The sequence below is a fragment of the Macrotis lagotis genome, chromosome 5 (genome assembly GCF_037893015.1).
Source record: "Macrotis lagotis isolate mMagLag1 chromosome 5, bilby.v1.9.chrom.fasta, whole genome shotgun sequence".
Classification (NCBI taxonomy): Eukaryota; Metazoa; Chordata; class Mammalia; order Peramelemorphia; family Peramelidae; genus Macrotis; species Macrotis lagotis.
The window spans coordinates 176,581,324-176,592,603 of NC_133662.1; the positions used below are offsets into that span (position 1 = coordinate 176,581,324).

The 11,280-nt window shown below is 35.2% G+C and overlaps 1 protein-coding gene across 1 annotated transcript; it reads right to left on the reverse strand.

The window, feature by feature from the left end:
• Window positions 1-279: 279 nt before the first annotated feature.
• Window positions 280-10,982, reverse strand: SOD2 (superoxide dismutase 2). The gene is made up of 5 exons (XM_074187957.1): window positions 10,877-10,982; window positions 9,912-10,114; window positions 5,018-5,134; window positions 4,356-4,535; window positions 280-941 (listed from the first exon to the last, which is right to left on the reverse strand). The coding sequence occupies exons 1-5, from the start codon at window positions 10,906-10,908 to the stop codon at window positions 796-798; spliced, it is 678 nt and encodes a 225-aa protein (XP_074044058.1). The 5' UTR covers window positions 10,909-10,982; the 3' UTR covers window positions 280-795.
• Window positions 10,983-11,280: the final 298 nt, after the last annotated feature.

Genomic DNA, 11,280 nt, shown 5'->3' on the forward strand with positions numbered 1-11,280 from the left:
AGTATTCAAAATTGCACTTCAAGAAGACTTTTCTACAACAGAATTCTGAATAGTCTCTGTTACATAAAAAACATCTTGAAAAATCATGTACAAGGGGTGGCTAGGTAGCTCGGTGGATATAGCACCGGCCCTGGAGTCAGGAGTACCTGGGTTCAAATCCGGCCTCAGACTAATAATTACCTAGCTGTGTGGCCTTGGGTAAGCCACTTAACCCCATTTGCCTTGTAAAAACCTTAAAAAAAAAATCATGTACAAAAAAATCACTTTCTAGTAGAACTATTTTTATTTTTTAAATATATTTTTATTTATTCCATTAAACATTTACCAATTACATGTAAAATTTTTAAGATTCTCTTTTTTAAATTTCAAATTCTTTCCCTCCTTCCCCTCGTTCATTTAACATCACTGTTATTCAGAGTGGAGAATTGATTGTATTATAGTTACTATACCACAGGATTAAAGACCTCCCTAGAAGCAATTATCTTAAGAAGGAAAGTAAGTGGACTGTGCTTATTTTTGTTTTGTTTTTATCATGACAACAGTCATGCTGCTCATTAAGCACATAGGCTAACTGAAACATTCACAAGACCCACACTCAATCCCTAAGTTATTATGCATACTTATTACACAAAACCAAAAAGTTTTGAAAAATAAGAACTCTTTCACGGCTTTAAACAATTTGCTTAAGAGCACATATTTTAACAGGTAACATGAGAGTTGACAAATTACAGTGCCATACACTACAAAAACAGCTTCAACAAGAGCAAATGTTTAAACAGTGAATATGCCACCACTTTACTTTTTACAAGCCAAGTATCTTTCAGTCACATTCTCCCAATTAATTACATTCCAGATTGCTTTTAGGTAATCAGGTCTAACATTTTTATACTGAAGATAATATGCATGTTCCCACACATCAATTCCCAATAGAGGAATAAGACCTATAAAAAGAAAAGAAAAAAAATAAGTATCAGTAAATGCATAAAGTCTCCACTTCTGGATTTTTCCCTTTTTGACTTCTAATCTTCCCTACTTGATAAAAATCACACTTCAAAATAGTTTTGTTAATGTTTCCATTTCATATGCAAATAAAAGACCTGCTCAAAAGAAAATCACATTATTATAAAAGCTTATTTAAACCTCTGGGTCAAACAAGCTCTTCACTGGAAGCCTCACTCACCATGCAGACTCTCCTTCTCATTGGACAGTGTCTCCCAGAATTTATAGGATTTAAGAAAAGCACCCAGGTTCATTTCTCTAGAGGCTACACTCCAGACTGCCTTTCTCAAGCCCTTCCATTTTTATGTGTCATAATTCCTGTCAAAATGTAAGTTCTTTGAGGGCAAGGATTATCTTTCTTTGTAACTGCATTTACAGCACTCAGAAAAGTACCTGGCTCAAAGTAAGCATTTCTTAATTCTTGCAGATGGACCATACCAAGGAGCATGAAAATTATGATGAGTTATCAGAAAGAATTAATTGAAAGAAAATTGTTAAGTAACATTTGTTTTTAAATCTTGCCTTAAGCATTGACAAGAGAACAGAGAAGTCGTCAAGGGGCTAATTCCTATGTCCTCAGTTTAATGAAAGCTTCTTTAAATTATTAAACACTTAACAAGACAGTGTGAAAAAGCAAGGGAATCCTGAAATGGAGTCAAAAGACAGAGGTCTCAGAGTCAGCATTATTTATTCATAGACACACCAGCAAGCCTCCATTACTCCACCTATAAAAATGGGGACCATAATACTTGCTTATGCTACTTTATCCAGAATGGTTATGAAAATCAAAGGAAATATACAAAATGTTGTTCAAACATAAGAGCATTATGTGAACTTTATTATTAACGCTATACATACAGACTTCTGTTTATAGGTTTGCTTTAACAAAACCCACATATCTATAAATTCTAGGAGGAATCTTTTATCTGATTCCCCAGGGCTAAGTTCACAGCAAACAAATCAGACATTAGTGAAAATTATATATTATTAACAAAGGAAATGAGATGAGCCAAGAGGGAAAAACCAAACATTTCATAAAAATGTAGCTTAAAGTTAAGAAGGAGATTCATGGTGTGTATGAATCAGCAATTTATATGAGAACATATGACTCACTATGTTAGACCAATGGTTTATTCCCTCCAATACTAATATCTGTAAGATTGCTACTATACTCTGTGATGAAAAGGATATGTGATTGTCACCTAAGGTATATGAAAGTTATATGACTTGCCCAGAGAAATATTTGAATCCAGGTCTTCCTGACTTCAAGTCAAATGCTTTATCCCCAATGCCACTGCCTCTTGAAATATCAATATCACCAATTTGATTGGAAATATCTCCAAGTCAAAAATCAAATAAGTAATGATTAGAAGAATGAAACATCACTGAAATTATTCTGGAGCTTTAGTAATGATAGTGACTTTTTTTTTTTTAGGTTTTTGCAAGGCAAATGGGGTTAAGTGGCTTGCCCAAGGCCACACAGCTAGGTAATTAAGTGTCTGAGACCGGATTTGAACCCAGGTACTCCTGACTCCAGGGCTGGTGCTTTATCCACTATGCCACCTAGCCTCCCTGATAGTGACTTTTAAGACATGAAAGTATATACACAGACCAGGTCCCACTTAACTGGTAGTGATAGTAAGTATAGTTTTAAGGCTGTAAAGAATCTTACAGATATCATTCTATTAAGAAATAAAAGGGAAGGGATGTGGGAAACCTGGGACACTAATTCATTGTTGGTGGAGCTGTGAACTCATGCAGCCTTTCTGGAAAGCAATTTGGAATTACACCCAAAGGGCAATAAAAATGTGCATACCCTTTGATCCAGCAATACCACTACTGGGTCTATACCCTGAAGAGATCATGAAACAGGGTAAAAACAACACTTGTACAAAAATATTCAAAGCAGCTCTACTGGTGGTAGCAAAGAATTGGAAATTGAGTGAATGTCCATCAATGGAGGAATGGCTGAACAAATTGTGATATATGTATGTTATGGAACACTATTGTTCTATTAGAAACCAGGAGGGATGGGAATTCAGGGAAGCCTGGAGGGATTTGCACAAACTGATGCTGAGTGAGATGAGCAGAACCAGAAAAACACTGTACTCCCTAACAGCAACATGGGGACAATGATCAACCTCGATGGACAGTGCAACAATCAGGGACAATTTGGGGCTCTCTGCAATGGAGAATACCACCTGTATCCAGAGAAACAACTGTAGAGTTTGAACAAAGAGCAAGGACTGTTACCTTAAATTTAGAAAAAGAAAAACCGATATCTTATTGTCTGATCTTGCTATCTCTTATACTTTACGTTTCTTCCTTAAGGATATGATTTCCCTCTCATCGCACTCAATTTGGATCAATGTATACCATGGAAACAATGTAAAGACTGACAAATTGCCTTCTGTGGGTGGTGGGAGAAAGGAAGTAAGATTAGGGGAAAAATTGTAAAACTCAAAATAAATAAAATCTTTAATAAAAAAAAAAAGAGAGAGAATACTATCTATATCCAGAGAAAGAATTGTAGACTTTGAACAAAGACTATATCTTTAAAAAAAAAAACTTATCTTATTATGTAACTTGCTGTCTCATATTTTATTTTTTTTTCCTTAAGGATATGATTTCTCAACACACACAATTTAGATCAATGTATAGCATGGAAACAATGTAGAGACTAAAAGACTGCTTTCTGTGGGGGATGGGGGAGGCATCAAGATTTTGGGGAAAATTGTAAAATTCAAAAATAAATAAATTTATTTTAAACATAAAAAATGTTTTTTTTTAATTTAAAAAAATAAAGAAAGGGCTAGGAGCAGCAAGGTGATACAGTGGATAGAGCACTGGATCTGAAGTCAGGGGAACCTGAGTTCATATCCGGCCTCAAACACTTCATAATACCTTATCTGTGTGACCTTGGGCAACATACTTCAACCTTTTTGCCTTACTAAAAAAAAAATTTTTTTAAACTTATCTTCAATTAAAGAAAAGAAAAAAAATAGTTTATTAAATGCAATGCAAGCATCTTTTTATATACCAAAATCTAAGAAGTTGGTTCTATTGCCAGGTTTGAACTATCTGTGAAACTGCACTTTTTTAAAATTATAGTCTAAGAACTTTTAAACTTTTTTTTAACCTTTCAGAAAAGTTGCTCTCAATAAGAAATACTTTCCATATTATTCACCATATGAGACATTTTATATATATATATATATATATATATGTATATATATACACACACACACACACACACAAACACTGCTGATATTCTTCAAAAGTATTTCTCTATTAATTTCTTGACAACACCTCTTCTGACTGTAATGCTATTATTCCTTTTCATCCAGATCTCTAACCTGTAGTTCCTTGCAAAGGATCCTGATTAGAACAAGCAGCGATCTGCAGCCGTTTTTGCTCCTTATTGAAGCCAAGCCAACCCCAACCTGAACCTTGAACACCAACTGACACAGCTGTCAACTTCTCCTTAAATTTCTCAAAAGAACCAAAATCACGGTTGATGGCTTCCAGCAATTCCCCTATTAAAAAAAAGTGAAACAAAATAAGTAATGCCATTATGATGAAGTATGAATCTTTTATTATATGTCTACTGACCCATAACCACTACTTCCAGTACACATGGTTAGCCTATATTACCATTTAAAGTATTATGTAAACAGTAATATTTTAAACTGAAGTAATTCATATCAGTTAGGTGACAAAATACAAAGAATACAAGGTCTGAGGTCAATAAAATGCTAAAAATGCCTTTTCTCCTTCAAAGGTAAACTGATCTATATTACTAGGTAAATTTAACAAATATTTAACACCAATAAGGGCCTCCCTTCATGTCTTTGTTATTGTAAAAAAAAAATTTTTTTTAAACATCAGTTTCGTATTTCTAATATCAAGTAATCACATCCAAAAGAGTGACTATTAAAAAATCTAATGTAACATCTAACTATAATGGCCATTACTATTCTTGTGACTAAAATGTGGTTAATATCTTACCACTACAGACCTTTGGGTTCTCCTCCACCATTTGGGCAAAGGTTTGTCCAGAAAATAGTGTGATTGATATGACCACCACCATTGAACCGCAATGCAGGCTGAAGAGATACCTGAGTAGTAACATCACCTGAAAAGTGAAGTGCAAACAAAAAATAACTAGGAAATGAAAGGACTGAACTAGATCATCTTTATTAGTTTCACAGTTCTAAAAATGTCATTATTCCATATTATGTGTAAAGAATATAGGTACATAAAGAAAAGTTTCTTCCTAACACATACTTTGAATTCAATAGAAACACTCTGCTGGGCACTATTAAGCAGATAAAGATACTGACTCATAGTCCTTGCCTTGGAAAAATTTACACTATTGCTATGGAGATCAAAATTTACATAAAAAAATCAAACTAAAGTCAAATTGTGTCATAGAAATTTTAAGCAAATTTCCAACATATGAATTTTGGAATAAAAAAACTACAATCAATTTACTACAAAATACTGCTATGTCAAAAATCTCTAAAAATGCAATCTAACCTACACAGTAAAATTACAAAAATTATCCTATCATTAAAATAATTCCATTGATGGGTGTTAGCAAGAATATACAAAAAAGCCATAGAATCAAAGATTTTCATGGCAATATTTTAAATACAGAAAAACTGGAATCAAAGGAAATGTACAACAAAAGAGGGGCAAATAATACATTAACATAGTAGAATTATAAAGGCAGTCGTGTTTATCATGGACAAAAGGTCAGCCCTGGAGTCAACAACTTAATCAGAGCATACAACCTCTCTCAGTACACTATCAACTAGATATGGCCAATGTATAAATATGTTGCTGATCTGCATATCAATGGAAGAAGTTTCCTAAACAGAAATTTCCTAGATAAACTTTAAGTCTGTACTCAAAAAAAAAAAAAAAGAATTGGTATTAGAATACATATGTAAATAAAACTAACAAGTATGGAAAATACAAAGGAATCTGGAAAAATTCAATGGAAAAGGTGCAAAGTGAAAAAAACAGAACTGGAAGAATGAAGAATATACTACAATCATATAAGAGGAAAAGTGAATGAGAATGAATAGACAAGGAATTTTGATTATAATTGAGGGAGGAATAAAAAAATATAGTTAAACTATACAAATGTATATAGTTACTAAAGTAACATAAATAGTTGTCTAACAAATTTGGTTGTATTTATGTTTAATGTTAAGTTTTTAATGAAATGTTTAATTTAAAAATAAAACTAAAATATGGATATATATAGATACATATATAGTATATATTTACATACACACATACACATATATATGTTTTAACCCAAACAAACAAAATTTGAGTCAATGTTTTTCCCTTTTTTGGTCTCTTCTGTAAATGTTTTTTAACTCCAATTCCTGAAGCATTTTATTAAATTCAATGTTGAAAAATATAAATCATATAGATTCCACCTATGACATAGGTGGGCTATATGAGGTTGGATAAGCCACTTAAACCTCTCATCTCTCTAAGCAATATTCTAAAATGCTAAGTTTCAGAACAGGTGCTAATCTGTATTTATCAAAGGACTTCCTCACCCAAATTTCCTATTACCACTGAAATCACAGGCCCAGATCAAAACCCATCCCAAAAGTTGCTTTAAAAGATGTTTATGCACCACCATAAAGAAGAAACCTTCATAGCCTTTAAGCAAATTATATTACATGCAGCACAGTAAAATAATTGATAGTTAAAATGAGCCAAAGGCATACAAATAGGTCAAATTATGTTTCACCCTACTTGGAAAAGACAGGGCAGTATGTAATATCTATCAAAATAAAATAAAATTTATTTTATGTGTAATATCTTATTTCCTTGATGATTCTGGGATAAATAAGTTTACTGCTTAAGTACAATATGAAAGACCTCATGCCAAAGTGAAAAGTGAGCATCATGGTTTTTGGTTTTTGTTGTTGTTTTTTAATTAGTCAACATTATGGGATTAAGGTTGGAATTATATTGTGGTATCCAAATAACTCCTTATTTTGAAAGTTTTATTAAACTAGATCATTATATGGAATAAAAATAACATTCTAATGGATTCTAAAAAAATTAAATAAAAGGTGTCTAAGATAGAAAAGTCACATATACCAAAATATTCATGGCAGTATTTTGTATAGTAGCAAAGAAATGGAAATAAAGTTGGTGTTCACTGGGGAATAACTAAACAAACTGTAGTACATGATTATAATGATGTATTACAGCTCTGTTAAGTAAGAAAAATGAATATGAAGAATTCAGAGAAGCATGGGAAGATTTACATGAACAGATGATGCAAAACAAAATAAGCAAAACCAGAAAAAAATTTCATAAAACCTATTATCATTAAGGGAAAAAACCCTGTTGTAAAATTATAATTGGCCCCAGAAAAGAGCTAAGAAAATGTATCTCTCCCTCTCATTATTGGAGAGGTGGGAATCTTAAGGATGGCAGTACTGCAATGTTGTGTGGGACCTGGTCAGTGATAGTTTTGTGGAACTATTGTCCCCTCTTTTTAAAAATTTTTTTATTAAAGAGAGTGCTATTTAACAAAAGGCATCAATTAACAGGAAGAATCTTTTTTTGTTTAAAAAAAAGATGCATTTAGTTAAAAAAAAATTAACAGAATGAAAGTATAAAAAAACCAGGCTTTCCTAAAATCAAGCTGACTAAACCCAAGATATTCCTTTTTAGTGCACCTCTTCCCCAAGTCAGCAACTTATCAGATTGGGTTTTTTTAAACATTATTAATAATTCATTCAACAAACATTTTTAAATACCTATTCTGCACATGAAACTGTACTAAGCAAATATTGTGAATACAAATAAATGTGCTTTTTGAGGTACTAACCACTCCTCATTATAATAGCATGTGAAGCTACTAATTTGAGAATTCCCTCCTGTCCACTGAGGCAGATCAGCAATTCATGTGTACAGGGCAGATTTGAGAATTTTCTGGAGTACCAAGAGGTTAAAGTGACTTAAGTTTAACCAAGGTCACACAAAACTTTAAATTCAGGTCTTCCAGTTTCCAAGAAAGATCTCCTCATTATGCCATACTTTCTTGTTAAATGTTTTTATTCTATAGACATGGGACTTATAAGAGGTGCTTAATGATCCTACAGTGATTTCCATTATTACACCTCTAAAAAACATAAATGATTATGGGAGAATACATCATAAATTCAAAAGCTAGAAGAAAGTGAAGGGGCTGTGGAAGTTATGACTTGTCCAAGAATACACAGGAATTAAAGAGGCAGGACCAGAATTCAAATCCAGGTCTTGTTACTCGCAAGTCAGGAGTAGCTTTTAATATAACATAAGAAGAAAACACTAAAGGTGACTTAAAAGAGCCTAGATTTTGAACTGAAAGGATCTTTGAGGGTCATTTTGTCAAAATTCCTCTTTTTACAGCAAAGAAAACTAAGGTCCAGAGACTACTGACTTGTTTTTGACACTTAATATACTCCAGTAAATCTGGCTAGAAAGCAAAAGCTCTTTTTCTCCCACAGAAAACATCTCAACCAAAAAACTTTTAAATTTAAATAAAGATGAATGTTAGATACTAGTACTAAAAGTAAGTTTGTAACACAATTGCAATTTGGGGAGCCCTTTCATTTATATCATTTCATCAGTTCTTCCCAAATCATCTCCTTCAATACCCAAGAACCCTCTCTATAATACATCAGTACACTCTTTTCTGAACATTTATACTATTAGAGTTCTTTAGTTTTCAATACCACATTTTGCCAGCAGGTGCCACCAGCTAACAAGATAAAAATTCAGCCAAGGAAAAAAGCTGAGATGTCAGGATACAAATTCAGCACAAAAAAAAATGAACTAAACAAAATTGTAAATTTGAAATTCTTATGTAAATGGGATGTCTGAATTCTTAAAAAATGTACCTTATCAATGGAAGCGAAATCTGGCAACATCAATTACGATAACATACAAATCATTAATTAATTAGGAGATTAGAAAACATTTTACTATTTTAAACAGAAAATGACTATATGATAAGTTAGGATAACTATTTTTTTTAGGTTTTTACAAGGTTATGGGGTTAAGTGGTTTGCCCAAGGCCACACAGCTAGGTAATTATTAAGTGTCTGAGGCCAGGTTTGAACCCAGGTACTCCTGACTCCAGGGCAGGTGCTCTATCCACTGTGCCATCTAGCCACCCCTAGGTAAGGATAACTTTTCAAGAATTAAAAATTTCTAAGTTAAATAAAAGACCCTGAGCATTTTGGTGATTAATGTCAAATAAATTTACCTACTTCAATGTACAAAATAGATGCCCTCAACATGAATTTTAATGTCTAGATACAATTAGTAAAGTTAGCCCAGCAATATAAAGTTCAAAGACACCAAATTAATCCCTGATCACAATGCATTAGGATAGCTAATCACTTCTCCCCACAAAAAAAAAAGAGAATTTAGAAAGGTCTCCCCCAGGCAGTTGATTGCTTACATTTCAAACTGAAAATTATGATTCTTAAATACCCACATGAATAAAAACCAAAGTGGTTCTTTGACTTTAAAAAGTTTCGACTTTAAAAAGTTACACACACACACCAGAGGTTTCCAGTCAAAAATATAACAATAACCAGACTTAATTCAGGTCCAATAATTCAACATATGAGTATGTTTCAGAAACTCGAGTTTAACCTTTTCTGCCTGAGAAAACAGTTTACATGCTTTAAATAGCATTCTGAAATTGACCATCTTATTAGAAAAAGAGCATTCATAATTGTATAATTACTTAAAGGAAAAAGTATCATCACAGTGATTTATCTAAAAAGGAAAATTTTTTTTTAGTGCCAATAAGAGCTTCCACTTCAACAATCATTTAGTTAGTTTTCTTAAACTTTAATTATGGCTTCACATACCCTTTGCCAAGGCCTCTTTATATTTTTCTTCTGTAACGTTCAGGTTATTCACATAAGTGGCATGATGTTTGCTGTGATGCAACTGCATGATTTGTGCATTGATGTGAGGCTCCAATGCACCGTAATCATAAGGCAAGTCCGGGAGGCTGTGCTTTTGTCTGGAGCCCAAGCATCCCAAAGCTGGTACTAATTTATTAGTTCTCCTGCAAAGATGGTAATTAAAAAGAAAAAAGGTCACTACATTAAATAGGGAAAATTTTCCTTTAAACTGTGATATTTGTCCACATACCTATAAAAGAAGTTTGAAAATAACCAACGTATCTGGTTTCCTTTAAGCTAAGAGAAAGAATTAGTAATTTTATATATTTTATTCCTGGTTCACACTGGTTTCAGTAGCAATAAGATCTTTATCCAGTAAACACACTTAGCTCTTCTCCTCTTTTGCCTTTTTTAATACCCTGAGAAGGATATCCACGATTAGTAGACATGGTTTGCCTGAACTGGTCGAGCACCTCACCTCCCAGAGAGTCACAAATTAGTATTTTTGAAAGGCAAGAGGAAAAGTTGCAACGGGCTTGGTGGAAGCAAGTAAAGTCTTTATCTCTTCTCCCCTCCGGCTGCAAAGCTAGATCAATGAAAAGATAAAGCCAAGCAGCTCAGCTCCGGGAGCACGAGGGCCCTTATCTTCCAAAGCCACTAACTAGGCAAACCCGATGGACTTCAAAGGCCCCAGGAGGCGGCAGGGAAGGGGGATGTTGGAGGTGGGAGCCGCACCACAGTGCTAAGTACACGGGCTGTGCGGGCCAGAGCGGTGCCGGCGCACCCCAAGCACGGCAGACCCAGGGGCTGTGGCCGTCCGGCCTCGGGCGGCTCCGAGCGTGCCCTTGGGCCGGCGCTGACCCGCCCCCGACGGCGCGCCGGCCGGAGCCTCGGGGCCCGGCCCCACACCGACGATGCCCCCTCACCTGCACGTCAGCCCGCGCAGGATGGCAGCCATGGCCGGAGGGCGCTGCCGCGGGGCGCAGCGGAGCCCGGAGATCGGGGACCACAACAAGGACGGTCGCTTCCGCCCCTTCCGGTTCCGCCCCTTCCGGTTCCGCCCCTTTCCTCCTTCCGCTCCTCCCCTCCCGCACCCGCCGCTACCAACTGCCGGAGGGAGGCCCCGACGCCTGGCTCTCCTGGCATCTGGGGATCTGGGCACGTACCTGCGCCACCTCGTTAGAGAATTAAAAACTTAAGGAAATTCTGAATAATTCTCGGCAGACGACCCCGTGCCGTGGTCGCGTCTCCTGCAGCGTGTCGAAGGCAGAATGCGGTCTCCCCTGTTCGTGTGAGTTGGTACAGCCGCCGCTGAACGCGGGATAGCGGC